Below are 19,414 nucleotides of genomic sequence, written 5' to 3' on the forward strand. Positions count from 1 at the left end.
ATATTCCAATTTGGACGTTAAACTGAGCTGATGTTTATTATGGGTCATTCATAAAACCATTCCTTAGTTTACTGAATGAATATGTGGTTGCCCTTTTCAAAGGTATCTGTATATGTATGTTTAAGTATTTGTATTTGTGTGTCATTTTTAAGTAAATAATTACAAAAGTGTACCTTCACTTAGCCTGCAGGGTCTTGTAATTATTATACTATGTGTATTGATTTCCAAATTCAAGTATATTATAAGCTAAGATTCGTCTATCAATCAATGTATTTTATAGAATATTTAATTAAGGAATAGTAATTGTAAGGGGCATGTTCTGTTTGTAGGAAATGGAAAGCATTTGGGGTTTAGAATCATAATTTTGAAAATTCTTTTAACACACATTTTTTGCTTATGCTTCTTCCACATTGCCTCGATGTCACCCAACAAACTGATGTTTGTACCATAGCTAATGTCCTTGTACTCACTAATGCATGCATGCTCAGTTCCTAAGTCGTGTTCAAGTCTTTGTGACCCCACGGACTATAGCCAGCCAGGCTCCTCTGTCCATGGGATTCTCCAGGCAAGAATATTGAAGTGGGTTGCCATTTTCTTCTCCAGGGGTTTTTCCTAACTCAGGGATTGAACCTGCATCTCCTGTATCTCTTGCATTGGCAGATGGGTTCTTTACCACTGAGGCATGTGAGAAGCCCATACCCACTAATATCCTTTGACAAAAATTATACAAACAGATTATGATTATATTTGTGCTGATATCTCTATTTTTAATATATTTTTAAAAAACCAGAGTATTATTTGGCCTTGGAATATGGAATGAAGCAGGGCAAAGGCTAATAGAGTTTTGCCAAGAGAAGGCACTGGTCATAGCAAACACCCTCTTCCAAAAACACAAGAGAAGATTCTACACATGGACATCACCAGATGGTCAACACTGAAATCAGATTGATTATATTGTTTGCAGCCAAAGATGGAGAAGCTCTATAGAGTCAGCAAAAACAAGACCGAGAGCTGACTGTGGCTCAGATCATGAACTCCTTATTGCCAAATTCAGACTTAAATTGAAGAAAGTGGGGAAAACCGCTAGATCATTCAGGTATGACCTAAATCAAATTGCTTATGATTATATAGAGGAAGTGAGAAATAGATTTAAGGGCCTAGATCTGATAGACAGAGTGCCTGATGAACTATGGATGGAGGTTCGTGACATTGTACAGGAGGCAGGGATCAAGATCATCCCCATGGAAAAGAAATGCAAAAAAGCAAAATGGCTGTCTGGGGAGGCCTTACAAATAGCAGTGAAAAGAAGAGAAGTGAAAAGCAAAGGAGAAAAGAAAAGATAAAAGCATCTGAATGCAGAGTTCCAAAAAATAGCAAGGAGAGATAAAGCCTTCCTCAGCGATCAATGCAAAGAAATAGAGGAAAACAACAGAATGGGGAAGACTAGAGATCTCTTCAAAAAATTAGAGATACCAAGGGAACATTTCATGCAAAGATGGGCTCGATAAAGGACAGAAATGGTATGGACCTAACAGAAGCAGAAGATATTAAGAAGAGGTGGCAAGAATACACAGAAGAACTGTACAAAAAAGAGCTTCACTACCCAGATAATCATGATGGTGTGATCACTCATCTAGAGCCAGACATCCTGGAATGTGAAGTCAAGTGGGCCTTCGAAAGCATCACTATGAACAAAGCTAGTGGAAGTGATGGAATTCCAGTTGAGCTGTTTCAGATCCTGAAGGATGATGCTGTGAAAGTGCTGCACTCAATATGCCAGCAAATTTGGGAAACTCAGCAGTGGCCACAGGACTGGAAAAGGTCAGTGTTCATTCCAATCGCAAAGAAAGGCAATGCCAAAGAATGCTCAAATTAACACAATTGCACTCATTTCACATGCTAGTAAAGTAATGCTCAAAATTGTTCAAGCGAGGCTTCAGCAATACATGAACCGTGAACTTCCAGATGTTCAAGCTGGTTTTAGAAAAGGCAGAGGAACCAGAGATTAAATTGCCAACATCCACTGGATCATGGAAAAAGCAAGAGAGTTCCAGAAAAACATCTATTTCTGCTTTATTGACTATGCCAAAGCCTTTGACTATGTGGATCACAATAAACTGTGGAAAATTCTTCAAGAGATGGGAATACCAGACCATCTGACCTGCCTTGAGAAACCCATATTCAGGTCAGGAACAACAGTTAGAACTGGACATGGAACAACAGACTGTTTTCAGATAGGAAAAGGAGTACGTCAAGGCTGTGTATTGTCACCTTGCTTATTTAACTTCTATGCAGAGTACATCATGAGAAACGCTGGGCTGGAAGAAGCACAAGCTGGAATCAAGATTGCTGGGAGAAATATCAATAACCTGAAATATGCAGATGACACCACTCTTATGGCAGAAAGTGAAGAGGAACTAGAGCCTCTTGATGAAAGTGAAAGTGGAGAGTGAAAAAGTTGGCTTCAAGCTCAACATTCAGAAAACGAAGATCATGGCATCTGGACCATCACTTCATGGAAAATAGATGGGGAAATAGTGGAAACAGTGTCAGACTTTATTTTGGGGGGCTCCAAAATCACTGTAGACAGAGATTACAGCCATGAAATTAAAAGACGCTTACTCCTTGGAAGAATAGTTATGACCAACCTAGATAGCATATTCGAAAGCAGAGACATTACTCTGCCAACAAAAGTCTGTCTAGTCAAGGCTGTGGTTTTTCCAGTGGTCATGTATGGATGTGAAAATTGGACTGTGAAGAACGCTGAGCGCTGAAGAATTGATGCTTTTAAACTATGGTGTTGGAGAAGACTCTTGAGAGTCCCTTGGACTGCAAGGAGATCCAACCAGTCCATCCTAAAGGTGATCTGTCCTGGGTGTTCATTGGAAGGACTGATGCTAAAACTGAAACTCCAACACTTTGGCCACCTCATGCAAAGAGTTGACTCATTGGAAAAGACCCTGGTGCTGGGAGGGATTGGAGGCAGGATGAGAAGGGGACGACAGAGGATGAGATGGCTGGATGGCTCACCGACTCGATGGACGTGAGTCTGAGTGAACTCCGGGAGTTAGTGATGGACAGGGAGGCCTGGCGTGCTGCGATTCATGGGGTCGCAAAGTCAGACACAACTAAGTGACTGGACTGAACTGAACTGAACTGCGAGTATTATTGAGTACTTTTAGTACGTTTTAATCTAGTAAAAAATATTATCATTCATTTTTAAAGATTAAACATGAAATCCATGTAATTTGTCATTTTTCTGATTTCCACAGATCCTTAGTAACATGTTTTAAAATGAAGGACGAGCATGTAAACATGGATATAAGCTATTTTCCTGAAAATTAAATATAGTCACAATCTCATATATTTTAATGGGAAATTTTAATGGTGTAGAATTAGAAAATAAATCTAGAGAGAGATCAGTTTCCTCAAAGATATTAGGATGTGACTTATTTTTAAGAAAAGCTCTCTTTTAAGGGAAGTCGAAAGATTATGGGCTTGTCTGGTAGCTCAGCTGGTAAAGAATCTGCCTGTAGTACTGGATGATGGTTCTCTTCCTGTGTCAGGATGATCTCCTGCAGAAGGGATGGGCTACCCATTCCAGTGTTCTTGGGCTTTCCTGGTGGCTGGATGTTAAAGAATCCACCTACAATGTGGGAGACCTGGGTTCAATTCCTGGGTTGGAAATATCCCTTGGAGGAGGGCATGGCAACCCACTTCAGTGGGTTCTTGCCTGGAGAGTCCCCATGGACAGAGGAACCTGGCAGTCTACAGTCCATGGGGTCACAAAGAGTTGGACTCAACTTGAGCGACAGCACAAAAGATTATGAAAGTAAGAGATTATACAAAGAAAACCTTTAAGAAAATAACTTTTTCTTTGTCATTTCAATATTATTTCTCTTGAAAATGTTTGAAAAAATTAATATAATGCTGCTTATATAAAATATAAGGGCTTCCATGGGGGCTCGGTGGTAAAGAATCTGCCTCCCAATGCAGGAGATGCAGATTTGATCCCTGGGTCCAAAAGATCCCCTGGAGAGGGAAATGGCAAGCCTCTCCAGTGTTTTTGCCTGGGAAATCACATGGACAGAGGAGCCTGGCTGACTAAAGTCCACAGAGTCACAAAAGACTCAGACACGACTTAGTGACTAGACAACAACAACGTAAGAAATATGCGCCCCTCCCCGCCCCGAGTTACATAGATTGCCAAAGTTCTACTAGATATTATGGGGGAAAGAATGTCTAAAGGAACACCAAATTATGTTTACCTTTTAGAATTCTTGAATAGATTCTTTTCACACATCTAACACAATCATGAAGAGGCAAAGTCTGCAAGAAACTTTATTTTGTAGGGCAGATGAGGCTTAATGTGCAGAATAGCAAAGAGTATCATCAGAACCAGTGGTTTAGGTAAGGCATGGAATTGGAAAGATCTTCTGCAGAAGCAGAAATGAAATTTCAGTATTCCTCTCTGATGTCAGAATCTCCTGTGTGTCTGATGCCTTCTTAAAAGCATGAGAGGGAGGTGGAGAACCAAATGAGGACCCTGCTGTATTTAGGAGTACCATTAAAAAGAAAGCTGATATATGGAATGTTATTTGTTTAAACATTATAATATCATGAGAAGGTTTATTACGGGTGACCACCTCATTGGATGTTCATAGGAAAAGCTAAGACTTTCAAACAAAAGCTATATGTGTATATATATATATATGAAATCAATATAGGCTTTGCAGAAGGCTTCATTGCTATTTTAACTCATTCTTGGGGAGAGAATCTTCTTATTTTTCCCTCTCCTATGAATTGATCTTTGTCTCACTCTAGTGTGAGGCTGTAATGTTGATGTATTCTTTTCTGAAATGTCTTTATCCCTTTTGCTCCTGCACAGTGGCGTTTCACTTTTTAATGTGGCAACTGAATAAGCCATGGTGAAAGTTGCTCAGTCATGTGCCAACTCTTTGCAACTATGTGGTCCATGGAATTCTCCAGGCCAGAATACTGGAGTGGGTAGCCTTTCTCTCTTCCAGGGGATCTTTACAACCCAGGGATTGAACCCAGGTCTCCCGCATTGCAGGTGGATTCTTTAACAGCTGAGTCACAAGGAAACCCAAGAATACTGAAGTGGGTAGCCTATCCCTTCTCCAGAGGATCTTCCCAACCCAGGAATTGAACTGGGGTCTCCTGCATTTCAGGAGAATTTTTTACCAACTGAGCTAACAGTGAAGTCCTGAATAAGCCGTGTAACCAATTAAAATTCAAAAACTTACTGAATTTTAAGCAAATGTATGCATGTGTATATATATATATTTTTTTCCTTTGCTTTCTCTTTCAGGAAGTTGATGGCAATAAAGTTATGTCTTCATTTGCCCCACACAACTCATCTACCTCACCTCAGAAGGCAGAAGAAGGTGGGCGACAGAGTGGCGAGTCCTTGTCTAGTACAACCCTGGGAACTCCTGAAAGGCGCAAAGGCAGCTTAGCTGATGTTGTTGACACCTTGAAACAGAGGAAAATGGAAGAGCTCATCAAAAATGAGCCAGAAGGTAAAGGACTGCAGCCAAAACAGATTTGTTGCCAATCTCCTAATCTTAATGGTTTGATTTTAATTTCCAGTTCCCTTCTCTGACACACTCTCAGTGTTAGGTTGAAAGAGCGAGAAATGTAATGCTATGAAGATGAATATTCTTTTTTTAGAAGTGTAAGTGCGTTTACCCCAATTTTATAAATCATTAATTCTTGTGTGATGTCTTCCTTTTTTTCACACGTGAGTAAGTTATGGTTGAGTACAACTTAAAGATTCAGGAATAGAATGTGGCAGCAGAGCCCAGGATAGTCACCGCCTACCTGCCAGATATCTGCAATCTAGTTGGTTCATTTCTAATCTGGCCCCTGCCCAAGCCTGCCCTGCCCACTGCCCCACCCCAACTCCACCACCCCTGCCCAAGGGCATTTTACAACTTTGTTACATTTTATATCCTTTATACATTAACACCTCTTAGGCTATATAGACAGGTCTATTTTTTTTGTATAATCCAAAATTGATGTGCTTGAATGTAGTGTGTATTTGAAAAGTAATGATTCTCTAACTCTCTTAATTGTGTTGACGTTTCCATTTTTTAACTTCCAAGATGCCCTTCTTTTAAGATTTAATGCATTAAATCTCTTGAATAGTTACAGATAGTATCCTGCAGGTGATATGCTCATGGAGTAACCTTAAAATTAAAGCAAACAAACTGATAAAGCAACTGATGCTTAACTGACAGCCATCTTTTATGCTGCAGATATTCACTAACTTCTGTTTAAATCTGTGTCCATCCTAAGCATGGATGCCATGTTGCACACAAGAACATGCCTCCTATGTCAGAGTCAGATGGAAAATTAAAACAAACAAACATAAAACAGTGATATAAAAAGCCATACTTCACACCAAAAATATACTGCATTTATACTATTTAACACTGAGTTGGGCTCATTTCTAGTCTGTTGTTAGGACACTGGTAAATTATATCTGGCACAAAATGTATGTTAACCAGTATTGGGAGTCATGTGGTAATTAAATATTTCTGGGTTTCTACCAGATGCATAGCTGGTACATGGATTTTAGTTAAAATTTATGTAATTCACATGATCTTACAGTTGGAAGGAATTTTAGAGATAATCTAGTCAGCCAAAGACTTTTTGGCTCTAATCTGCATGGAGATAAAAATGGGGCTTTGAGGAAGACCTAGACAACCTTTTTTCTTTTAATGTGCTGAAGTTTTTTCTGATATTGAAAATAATATTTTCTTACTATAAAATTGTTTTACAAAACAATAAAATTAAAAGGAAGAAAATTAAAATGACCCCAAATAATTGCTTTCTGATATAACATCTTTATGATGTTTTTGTCTTTATTTTTATATATGGTGTTCATTTTGCATGATTAACTTTCTGCATTCAAAATTATTTCTCATCTTCTATGTTAAGATACAGTGTGATTAACTGAAGTCCAGAGTTCATTCAAATTTCTTTAATTGTCACTGTGTGCTTTTCTGTTCCAGGATGTTACCAAATAAACATTTAGCTGTTTAGTTGTTAAGTCTCCTTGGGGTCCTTTTAGCTGCAACAGTTTCTCAGCCTGTTCTTGTTTGTGATGACCTTGAAAACTTTGAGGAATGCTCTTCAGATGGATTGTAGAATGCCCCTCTGTTAGAATTTCTCTGGTGATTTTCTCTCAATGAAACTGGGATTGTGGGTTTGGGTTGAAAGACCACAGAAACCAAGTACTGTTTGCGTCACATCACAAGAGTACATCCCTACTATGTGACTTATAAATGTTGATGTTGACCTTGATCACCTGGCTGATGAAGGGTTTGTCAGGTTTCTCCGCTGTAAAATCTCCCTGCTCCCTTTCTGCACCATACTCTTTAGAAGGAAGATGCTGTGTACAATCTGTATTTACAAAGTGGGGAGCCTTGATCCCCATCCTTTACAGTGGATCATCTAGAAATTTATTTGGAATTATTCTTTATGGGCAATTTATCTCTTCTCTGCCATATATTACTTTATTCAGTATCTTATATCCGTATCGACTCATGGATGTTTATTTTATGCTTTGAGTTATAATGCAAAATTTTGTTAGGTTATTCCAGTTTTGTTCATTGCGGGGGTGGGGGGTGGTTCTTTCATGTCACTTTGACATACCACTGTGATTTTGCCTTTTTTTTTTTTTGAGCATTTTTTACTTTTTGGCACTGTAAGATTGTGCAGATTCATCTTGCATATTTCCTATTTATCTTGAAAGCCCTAAGAAGCCCTGGTTTTTTTCTCTAAGAAGCCCTGGTTCCTTTTACTGGAGAATGTTGTTAGAAAGCAGGATCTGGATATGAAGTGTGCTCTTTGCTACTCAAGCGTCATTTCTTCTAGGGCCTTGGCCTCAGTGTTTCATGTGAGCTTCCTTCCAAGTGGGTACGCAGACTCTCAGTTTCAAAGTATATGGCAGACTGAAGCCAAATGAATAATTCCTAACAGGAAATAGGGCAAGAGACCATGCTTCCCAGTTTGCTTTGCAGGATACATTCAGAGGTATTGGGAATGAGGAGGAAATTATAGATAACACAGTCAAAGGAACAGAGATAGAGCATCCAAGGCAGAAAGAGTTAAAACAAGGAAATATTGTTATTGCATGTGGACATGAGAGTGTTTTCATTACTGTATTTTCTCCAGCTTTTCTGTTTTTTTTTTACTTTTCTCCCTAAAATATTTTAAAAGCTTAGCTCAAGACTGACCTGTTATTGAGTAATATGAAGACATGAGAAAATACAGAGATAGTCTTTATGGAAGAATGGAATATAACTTGAACATGCCAAGTGTCTTAAAGCCTGATTCCAAAAAGATAGTGTTTGTATAAATACAAAACCACTAAGATGGCTCTATGTTTATGTACACACACTCCCTAGACATGCTTAGAGTATGCGGAAATGTAAATAGACTTACTTGTATTTATTTACTTACTTACAATGAGCATATAATTGATTGACAATGCAGTAGTTTCTGGTGTACAGCAAATTGATTCAGCTGTATATATTCTTTCCATATTCTTTTTCCATTATGACCTATCACAGGATAGGTCTCACAGTAAGACTTTGTTGTTACCTGTTTTATGTATAGTAGTTTGTATCTGCTAATCCCAAACATCTAATTACCTCTCCCCGTCCTTTCTTCATTGATACATTTGTTTTCTATATCTGTGAGTCTGTTTCTCTTTTGTAAATAAGTTTGTATCTTATTTTATATTTCACATATAAGTGACATTATATAGTGTTTGTTGTTCGCTTTCTGACTGACTTTACTTAGTGTGATAATCTCTAGGTCCATACATGTTGCTGCAAATGGCATTATTTCATTCTTGCTTATAGCTGAGTAATATTACATTGTGCATGTGTGTGTGTATATATACACACACACACACACACCCCATCTTCTTTATCCATTCTTTAAATGTCTATTAGTGTACATTTAGGTTGCCTCCATCTCTCAGCTATCTTAAATAGTGATGCTGTAAATATTGGGGTGCATGTATTATTTTTTAATTAGAGTTTCCCCCTGATATTTGCTTAGGAATGGGATTGCTGAATCATATGACAACTCTGTTTTTAGTTTTTTGAGGAACTTCCAGACTGTTTTCTGTAGTGGCTAAAGCAACTTACATACCCACCAGTAGTACAGGAGGATTCTTTTTTCTCCACACCCTCTCTAGAATTAGTTATTTGTAGACTTTGTACTGATGGCCATTCTGATGGGTGTGAAGTGGTACCTCATTGTGGTTTTGATTTGCATTTATCTAATAATTAGTGATTTTGAGCTTCTTTTCATGTGCCTATTGGGAATCTGTATCTTTGGAGAAATCAGATTCACTTTTATTGATAACTAAATTTGCTCTTGCATTAGTGGTTAAACTCTAACTGTTAGGAGATACATCAAGGAGAAATTTATGTATGTATTATGTAAAGTGGTCATCTTAATCACCAAGAAAAAATGACAGGGCAGAAATTTGTATCATAGAAAAGGAATATAATGTTAAAGGAAATGTCTTTCATCTTTTTTTAACTGCAAAGAAAGAAAAATAAAGAAACATTTCTACGGAGATGTATAATAGACTTTACAGCAAGTAGAAAGTTATATTCTAAATACTCTGATTCTTACAGTTTCTATTTTCAAATAGGGAACTGATGATTGAGAGTGTCATAGGGTGACTGTTGGGGTCATTATTCAAACTGGTTAAAAACTCCATTAATTAAAGGGTATATTTAAACGAGAGAATGGACACCAGAACCTGACATCATCCAAGGATCTGGACAGTGACACTGCATACAGTGTCTACACCGTGTGGTAGTAACTACAAATGATCTGTAGTTCTGGGATGCAAGAAAAGGAATAACATACAGGAAAACATTTAATGACAAACTATAAAACATTGTTACAGTTCTGTGATTAGTGCAGTAATATGGGGATGAGGAGAGTGGAGAGCAGGTGAATGGAACTACTTTACAAATATCTGCCACAGAAAAATCTTTTCTTCCCTCAAGCTATTTTTTTCCCATTGTTTTTCAAAGGCCATTAAAATGAACAGCAGGTTGTGATGAAAATTTCATTAAGCCCCAGCTAAATCATTATGAGGGGGCCATATTCATGCCTTTGCTTCCTCTCATTGAGGGGAGAATGCAGATTTCAATAGAAAGTCTGTTTTATTTCCAACCTTATCCCTGCCAACAGCCAACTAGCAGAAATTCAGAAGTTAAAAGAGAATGGTGTATCATGCAAAAGGAGGCTACCGAGGTAAAATGGTTAGAAAGAAACTTCTATTTGCTTATGAGTTCAATAAAAAATGGCTCTATTATCCCAGATAGCTTATCTTTTCAAGCAGTTAGTTAAAATATTTTAAATGATATAAACAGATGGAGATATACTGATATATTTTTGTTTATATCTTTTTCTTTCATCAGAATTTTTGCTTGTCTTTACTTGAAAAGTTCTGGTGCTAGAGTCTTATTTATACAGTGAGACTTCAACTGATGTGGACCTGCCAAAATTCACCATAAATTTTCAGTTCAAAATGTCTGATCTATGTAATATATATTATGTAATATAATATATTGGTATTTTGTATTTGGTAGCAGCTATGCTTTTTCAGTTGGTTTTTTAACTATCAGACTAAGGGGTTAAGAGTGACAGTGAATTGTTAATATCATATTATGTGATACATCATTCTTATATCTAGGCATTGAGTAAATGATATATATTTGGGGGAAAATGATTGTATTAAGTGCATATCTTTATATGAAATGGGTTTCCTGGTGATTTGCATGGTAAAGAATCTGCCTGCTCTGCAAGAGACCCAGGTTCAGTCCCTGTGTTGGGAAGATCCCCTGGAGATGGGAATGGCCACCCACTCCAGTATTCTTGCCTGGAGAAATCCATGGTCAGAAGAGCCTGGTGGGCTAGAGTCCATGGGGTCACAAAGAAATCAGACATGACTGAGTGATTTTTCACTTATATGAAATACTTTATTCAATCTTTACATAAACCTCATAACCAGGGCTACTATGAGAATCTATTTCCATTTCTGGAAATGCCATACATATAATTGAAATATTCTGACTCTTCTTATTTCCATTTTCAGATGAGGAAACTAGTGATTAAATACATCACAGGGTGACTATCAGGGTCATCATTCAAACTGAAGTCAACCTTAAATTAAAATTAATTCCCTAAATCATTACTGTTACTGTTTTTTTCTAATTAGGAATTTTTCCAGTAATAATGTTACACTTTAGCATTTGTGTCCTTAGAACAATTGAATGAAAAGTAGTATTCAGTAATTTTCAGCTAAAGTGATTTCTGATTCCTCGATGATGATCAAATTTCCTAAAAGTTTCAATTGAAAATAGCTCAGTTTAAACTGTTTGCATTTAAAATGTTATAGAAAAAAATGCCTTGGAAGATAATCTTAAGAAAAACCTGTTTCAGAAAAATGTCTGGGAGCAGATTAGTTTGGCATATTAGAATTTCAGAATTAGAATGAAATGAAGACATATTTTAGCCCTCTCCGAGAGAGAGATCTGAGGTAGAGATGTACTTGAAATCATACAGCAAGTTAGTGTTAAAGCCAGAATAAGAACCCAGTACACATCCCACAGGTCCAAGTGCCTTTTTTCCAGTTCGCTTATATTATACATTCTGGTATTCTTAACTCTCTTTGTCTTTATTTATTTTTTTAGAAATAATGTCATCACTTCATCTTTGTTTTAAAGAACATATCACTGATAATTAAATTTGAACAAATCTAAGACAACCAGATATCTTAATTCAGCTAATAAAACCAAGGTAGATGGGTATTTGTATACCCATCTCAAGGTTCAGGTAACTATAAGTGATCTATAAATATGTATTAGCATAAATTTATGGGTCAGACCCAGAATTTAATTTTCATTCAGACTTTAGACTCATTAACAGTACAGGTCAAAATAATTTTTACCTTGACATGAACTTTATATATCTCATTTAAAATATAATACTTTTAGATATAATATTATAACAGGCTTCATATTTTTACTTTTCTATACTAATGTCTATGTTACCTCCTATGTCTTTTGGGAATGGCTTTTTCAGCTTATTTACATGTCTTCCTGTTTGAAACACAACAAAAATTTTTTCCTTGATTCCTATTCCCTCTATCTCTAATTCTGTGTAATTCCTTTCCTCATTTCTCCAAGTCCAAGTTGCTAGAAAGAGTTATTTACATTCATTACAGTAACTTTAAAATCTTTTTTAAGAACTGTTACATGCTTCCCTCCATTTTTATAGTAACACAACTATATTTTGACTATTTATTTGTCAAATTTCTGCCCTGATATTAAACTCCATAAGAGTGAGTATAGTGCACATTAAATATTTAAAATATTTGTTGAAAGGACATTTATACTACTTCAACATTGCCCCATTGCTGTCTTGGGAAAAGTAAAGAAAGACCTTAATAAATATACACCTCATTTAATCCTCAGAAACTCTGAAGCTGGTATTATTTCTTACCTTAATAATAAAAAATCAAGACCTAATCACTTGATCATATTCTTGTAAGAAGGAGGAACTAGAATTAGAATGAGCCTCTTTTCCTTTGCAAAACTACTTGGTATTGAACATAAGACCATATATAATCTGACTCCACCCTTTTATCTCCTTAACCTTACTTCTTACTACTCTCTAAGGTACATGTTATCATATTGTCTTATTAAAGAAATTGCCTGCAGTTCTCTCAGCACTCTCCTATTTTAATACTACTCCGCCTCTTCATATGATGTTTCCCCTGCCTAAAATATTCCATCTTAGGCACCTAATGAATATATATTCACCTTTTAAGACTTACCATCTTCTCTAAACACCTTGGTTAGAATTTGGCTTAGTCTACACTGCTAACACTAATTCATCTCTGTTAGTTCTGAGCACACTACCATCATTATTTATTTACCTTCTATCTTCCACAAGTATATGAATGTTGAGATGGAGAGTTCTTGGTTTGATTATCTGTGTCTCTCTACTTCCTAATAATGAACTTGGTACATATAGGTGATTGTGTTACCTGTGAATGATATAAACACACTAATTGATATTTTATAGCCAACTTTCCCCTAAAAATTGAATGGATTTCATTTACTGTCGTCTTTCTTCATGTCCGACTCAGTTAACCTCCATGTTTATCACATATATTTGTCCTCTCCATTCTTCCTGTCATTATTGAGTCTTTGAGATCATTATTTTCAATTCTTTCTGTGATTTACAGCTTATTGTCCCAGATAACAAAACTAGATATTATAAGATCCAGGATACAAACTAAAATACACACCTAACAAAAACTTTATATGCTTTATAGTCTCCATAATCTTTTAAATAACTATAATATTGCTGATCCCCTGGAGAAGGACATGGTTAACCACTTCAGTATTCTTGCCTAGAGAAATCCATGGACAAAGGAGCCTGGTAGGCTAGAGTCCACGGAGTTGCAAAGAGTTGGACACAACTGAGTATGTCACAAAGAGTTGGATACACTTCCACTTTTCACTTCTTTTCAATATTGCTAATATATTGGCATTATCTATGAATCTGTGGCCCCAGATTATAATTTCCCCCACTGCTATAGGCAAAGTCAAAAGTGAGTTGAATTGATCTATGTATAATTTTCCAGAGTTCAAAGCTGCAAATGCTTAAATGTTTCTTTAATCATGTTCCATCGTAATAGAGACCAGCACTCCTTTCTAGGGTAGAGCTGGACTGCAGAGAAAGTTACCACTTCTTATGTTGGGTTCAAAATGCGAGCAGTTTACAGTTGAATATCGTCACTCCAACACCCCAATCCTGCCCTGACGTGGTTCGTCTCAGGAGGCCTGTAGTCAAAGAAAAGTTAATTAATTCAACATCTTCCCTTTTCCCTTCAGTCTTTCAAGGACTCTAACATATAATATTCTCTCAAGGGTAGAGTTTCCAAACTCAGGATTCACAAGTTCCTTCAGAGGGCTATAAATCCTAGAAATTGTACCCCAATGGTGAAAATATGTGTTGCTTCATTTTTGAAGCCTAGTTCAGAGTTCTTATCTGACTTTCAAATTAGTTCATGATGAAAAAGAGGAACTACACTGTGAGTCAGTGTTGGTTCTGCCACTGATTGCTATGTGTAAGATGTAACTTAACACAGTTTAGTCTCTGATCAGTTTTGAAGCAATCACCTACAAGTATTTAGCAGTATTTCGGAATGTCATTGTATCGATTTGGCCACATTTGGGGGAATGCAGGTTTTAATTTTAAATAAGGATTTCTTTGCATGAAACAGATCATCTATGTTATAGTTCATATTATAAAAGACATTCTGTTTACTTGCTTTTAGGTTGCTATAGTAATTGTGTTAATGTAATGGATATCTGTTGGCAATGCTAACTGCCCTACTTCCATCATAGGGTGTTGAAGGAAACAAATGAGGTAATGCACCTGAAAGTACTTTATAAATGATAACCAACTTGGAATTGTACCAGTGATTGTCATTATCACAACTTGACTGGTTAGAAACATTGCTAATTTAGGTGTACCAGAAACATTACCTAGCTCCAATGATGCTCTCCCAGGATATTTATGACTACTGAAAAGTTCTGACTCAGACCTGCAAAATTCTGAAAATTTAGGATATGTAATCCACAACGAAAACAACAAGCCCAACATTCAGAAAATCCTGGGATAGCAAATTGCTTTGAAGTTTATTTATATATATTTTCCTAAATCAAATGTGTTTAGCCAAGTTTGTACCTGAAGAATTACTTTTCAAAAAGAAAGATTTCTCTATATGGATGAAATTGCAAAGTGTGACCAACATGAGACTAGGAAAAGCAATTTAACATTGGATTTGTGGGTTTCTTTTTTTAAAATTTATTTATTTTAGTTGGAGGCTAATTACTTTACAATATTGTAGTGGTTTTTGCCATACATTGATATGAATTAGTTATGGGTTTACATGTGTTCCCCATCCTGAACCCCCCTCCCACCTCCCTCCCTATCCCATCCCTCTGGGTCATCCCTGTTCACCAGCCCTGAGCACCCTGTCTAATGCATTGAACCTGGACTAGCTATCTGTTTCATATATGATGTTATACATGTTTCAGTGCTATTCTCTCAAATCATCCCACCCTTGCCCTCTCCCACAGAGTCCAAAAGACTGTTTTATATATCTGTGTCTCTTTTGCTGTCTCACATACAGGGTTATCATTACCATCTTTCTAAATTCTATATACATGCGTTAGTATACTGTATTGGTGTTTTTCTTTCTGGCTTAGTTCACTCTATATAATAGGCTGCAGTTTCATTCACCTCATTAGAACCAATTCAAATGTGTTCTTTTTAATGGCTGAGTAATTTTCCATTGTGTATATATACCACAGCTTTCTTATCCATTCATCTGCTGATGGACATCTAGGTTGCTTCCATGTCCTGGCTATTATAAACAATGCTGCGATGAACATTGGGGTACACATGTCTGTTTCAGTTCTGGTTTCCTCGGTGTATATGCCCAGCGGTGGGATTGCTGGGTCATATGGCAGTTCTATTTGCAATTTTTTAAGGAATCTCCACACTGTTCTCCATAGTGGCTGTACTAGTTTGCATTCCCACCAACAGTGTAAGAGGTTCCCTTTTCTCCACACCCTCTCCAGTGTTTATAGTTTGTAGACTTTTGGATAGCAGCCATTCTGACTGGCGTGAGATGGTATCTCATTGTGGTTTTGATTTGCATTTCTCTAATAATGAGTGATGTTGAGCATCTTTTCACGTGTTTGTTAGCCATCTGTATGTCTTCTTTGGAGAACTGTCTGTTTAGTTCTTTGGCCCATTTTTTGATTGGGTCATTTATTTTTCTGGAATTGAGCTTCAGGAGTTGCTTGTATATTTTTGAGATTAATTCTTTGTCAGTTGCTTCATTTGTTATTATTTTCTCCCATTCTGAAGGCTGTCTTTTCACTTTGCTTATAGTTTCCTTCGTTGTACAAAAACTTTTAATTTTAATTAGGTCCCATTTGTTTATTTTTGCTTTTATTTCCAATATTCTGGGAGGTGGGTCATAGAGGATCCTGCTGTGATTTATGTCAGAGAGTGTTTTGCCTATGTTCTCCTCTAGGAGTTCTATAGTTTCTGGTCTTATATTTACATCTTTAATCCATTTTGAGTTTATTTTTGTGTATGGTGTTAGAAAGTGTTCTAGTTTCATTCTTTTGCAAGTGGTTGACCAGTTTTCCCAGCACCAGTTGTTAAAGAGATTGTCTTTTCTACATTGTATATTCTTGCTTCCTTTGTCAAAGATAAGGTGTCCATAGGTGTGTGGATTTATCTCTGGGCTTTCTATTTTGTTCCATTGATCTATATTTCTGTCTTTGTGCCAGTACCATACTGTCTTATTCTTATTTGTATAATAAATGTGAATGTATACTGAAGAAAAATATAATTGAGGGTCTCCTTTGCCCAAAATGTCATAATTTTCTAAGATTTTAGCTTTCTCTTATTTGTTCTTCCTTTTGTCCCCTATTTTGATTTCTTCTTTTCATTTCTTTTGTGTGTACATGTGGGTATGTGTGTAGTCCTCCTTTCAGATCCTACATATGCTTGGTTTTATTTAGCATCTGTCTCTGTCAGTGTTCTTCCTTCTTAGAGTATAACGCCCACACCTCCAAAATTGTTACACCATGATGAGTGTACCCCTTGTGTGTAAGATGCTGCTTTTTTGTGAAGTTTTGTTTCTGTTAGAACTAGACTTTATCCTTTTTTATAGAATTGGGACCGTTTCTAAAAAAAATTATTTATTTTTAATTGAAGGAAAATTGCTTTACAGTATTGCATTGGTTTCTACCAGACATCAACATGAATCAGCCTTAGGTTTACCAATGCCTCCTCCCACTTGAACACCCCTTCTTCAGAAAAATCTTTGCCACATTTTTATATTACAAGACCCTAAAGTCACAACCTATTTACAAAGTCAGTCAGTGTTACTTTACATGAAGCAGTTCATTGCTTTTAGCACAGACTTCACAAAAAAGTTAGCTCTCTTTTTGTAAGAACTAATAAAATAATACTGGAAAAGAAATCGCAACCCAGTCCAGTATTCTTTCTTGGAGAATTCCATGGATAGGGGAGCCTGGCGGGCCCTAGTCCATGGGATTGCAAGGAGTTGGATGCGACTGGGCAACTAATATACACACAGTAAAATAATGTAATGAGTTTGAAACAGTATATGTTGTGACAGATCTCAGGCCTTCACCGTCAGAGTCATCTACAGACCAGAGCCCATCACTGGGTGAAGAAAATATTGGGAGTTTTATTGTCATTAATTTTCTCTGTGTGTGTGTCTCCCTCTTTCTTTGTTTCTCTCCAGCAGATACAGCGGGGAATTTTGCTCTATTAATTAGAAAAACTTCAGTGGATATCACTCTGACAACATGCAGTCAATATACTACATATTCTTAGCAGCAAATGTGAAAAAACTTCCACTTAACTACCTGTGTACCACTTCAAAGATTGGATTGGACACATTTTTAAGTTTGTAACTAGATGGTAACTCATAACCATCTAGTTACAAACTTTAAAAAGTGCATGAATTGTTGGTCATGAATTACACTCTTTTAACACTGAAAAATATGTGTGAATATTATTTTGTTATATATCTTTTGATATTTGTTTCTGTCACATCTATTGAAAATAATTCAATTTAGTGGCTTGTACCTTATATGGTACTTTACGTGTGCTTCCCACCCCCACCCCAATAATTTTGTTAATGGACTTTTAATTTCTATTACAAATATGTTGACATATAGACCCCTTAGATTCTTGAAATGGATATAAAGCTTTTTTTTGGATAGAAAGCTTTTTTTGCATGTTTTAAGACGTATTTTAGGGGTCCTAAAGTGGATTTATAAGCAGTGTGTTTCATCTGTTGTGCTGCAGCATCAGATGGAATTATTCTGTGGAAAAGACAGGCCCCTAGAGCGTGATATTTGGCCTTGTGAACATCCCTATAGGCATTGAATGTTTGATGTTTGAGTTTACATTACAAATCACAATGTCCGCTCTTTTATTTTAAATGTCTGTTGTTGAGCAGCCCTTTAGAATTTAAATTGAACCATATCATGTTAACAGACAAGTTGAACTGAACTTCAAAATTACCCCCTAATTTTACCAACTTTTTAATTATTATTTTTATAGGGAAATCATGGCAATTGGCTTTTCTATATTCAAAATGCCAAAGCATTCCATTAAATTAAGCATATTGCAATCCACTTTGAAATTCAGTCTTGTTTTAAAACCACATTTGATGAGGTAGGAAAAATAAAAAGTGAACGAATCAGGGGAAAAGCCTAAAGATACTTTAATTGGCAGAGGTTTGAGTTGCTTTTGTTTAGTTACTTACTGTCCTTTGACAAAGTACAAGTTGAAGAGGCTTTGTAAGTGCTGTTCCACTGAAGGACAAACAAGGGTACTTTTCAATTGAGCCCTTTTAAGTTTTGTTCCTCACGCTCCCGCTGCTGTTGGAGGCTACTCCTAATGCATTGTGGCTCCGTGTTCATCTGCAGTCTGTCACTGGAAAATGTCTCTTCTCGTTGAGCGTGCTGGAGTCTAACCTCCAGGCTCCCTTTTGAAAGGCATCACTGTATGGAAATCGACACTCATAAAATGATGATAAAGAAAGAGTTTGTTTTTTAAAGGGCAGGACAAGAAGACACCCTCAAATGTTGTAGAGCCTATTTCTTCCAGAGTAAGTGCTTTAACTTCAGCACAGAGTACACTGAGTTTGAAGCCTTGTGATTTTTCCACACTGGAGTGAAACTTATTCAAGCTCATCTTCTTTTCAAGTGGTATCCATCACAGTGGTTTATCTTGATGTTGATTTCGTTAAGTGTTATAGAAAATTAATTTATATTTTCTCCAAAGATATTCTGACTTGGGTTGTAAAAGCTCAAGGATCGCCTTTGGGAGTTTTCTTTAGGGCAAGAAATCCCTGAGCCGAGATCACAGTTGTCTGTACAAGGAACACACTCATCCAGGAAAGCTTCGATTTTTTTTTTTAACTAGAATGTGTACTTTTGTTAATAAAATGTTCTATGTTCTTAATGTTCATCTTCTGTGAGCAATCAAGGCAGCCTTCTCTTCTCAAGTCTTCTGTTTGTGTGTTTCATGAGAAGAGTTCTACTTGATTCCTGCTCATACATGAGTTTATCAACCAACATGACTTCGTCAGTCACTGCAAACATGTCTTTACCCAAATGTTTCTGATATTTCAAAAGCCTTTCAGATAAATGAAGTACCCCTGTTTCCCTTGTCCACACATATAACCCTCTCAGTTCCAGAGCTGGAG

The 19,414-nt window shown here is 36.6% G+C and overlaps 1 protein-coding gene across 1 annotated transcript in view; it reads left to right on the forward strand.

The window, feature by feature from the left end:
• The window catches only part of SOX5 (SRY-box transcription factor 5), an 837,625-nt gene that overhangs the window by 481,155 nt on the left and 337,056 nt on the right, over positions 1 to 19,414 (forward strand). Inside the window, exon 5 of the mRNA XM_068970546.1 lies at positions 5,333 to 5,543. Within this exon, the coding sequence (XP_068826647.1) occupies positions 5,333 to 5,543 (211 nt within the window). The remainder of the gene's footprint in view (positions 1 to 5,332; positions 5,544 to 19,414) is intronic.

This window comes from Capricornis sumatraensis, chromosome 4 (assembly GCF_032405125.1).
Source record: "Capricornis sumatraensis isolate serow.1 chromosome 4, serow.2, whole genome shotgun sequence".
NCBI classification, from domain to species: Eukaryota; Metazoa; Chordata; class Mammalia; order Artiodactyla; family Bovidae; genus Capricornis; species Capricornis sumatraensis.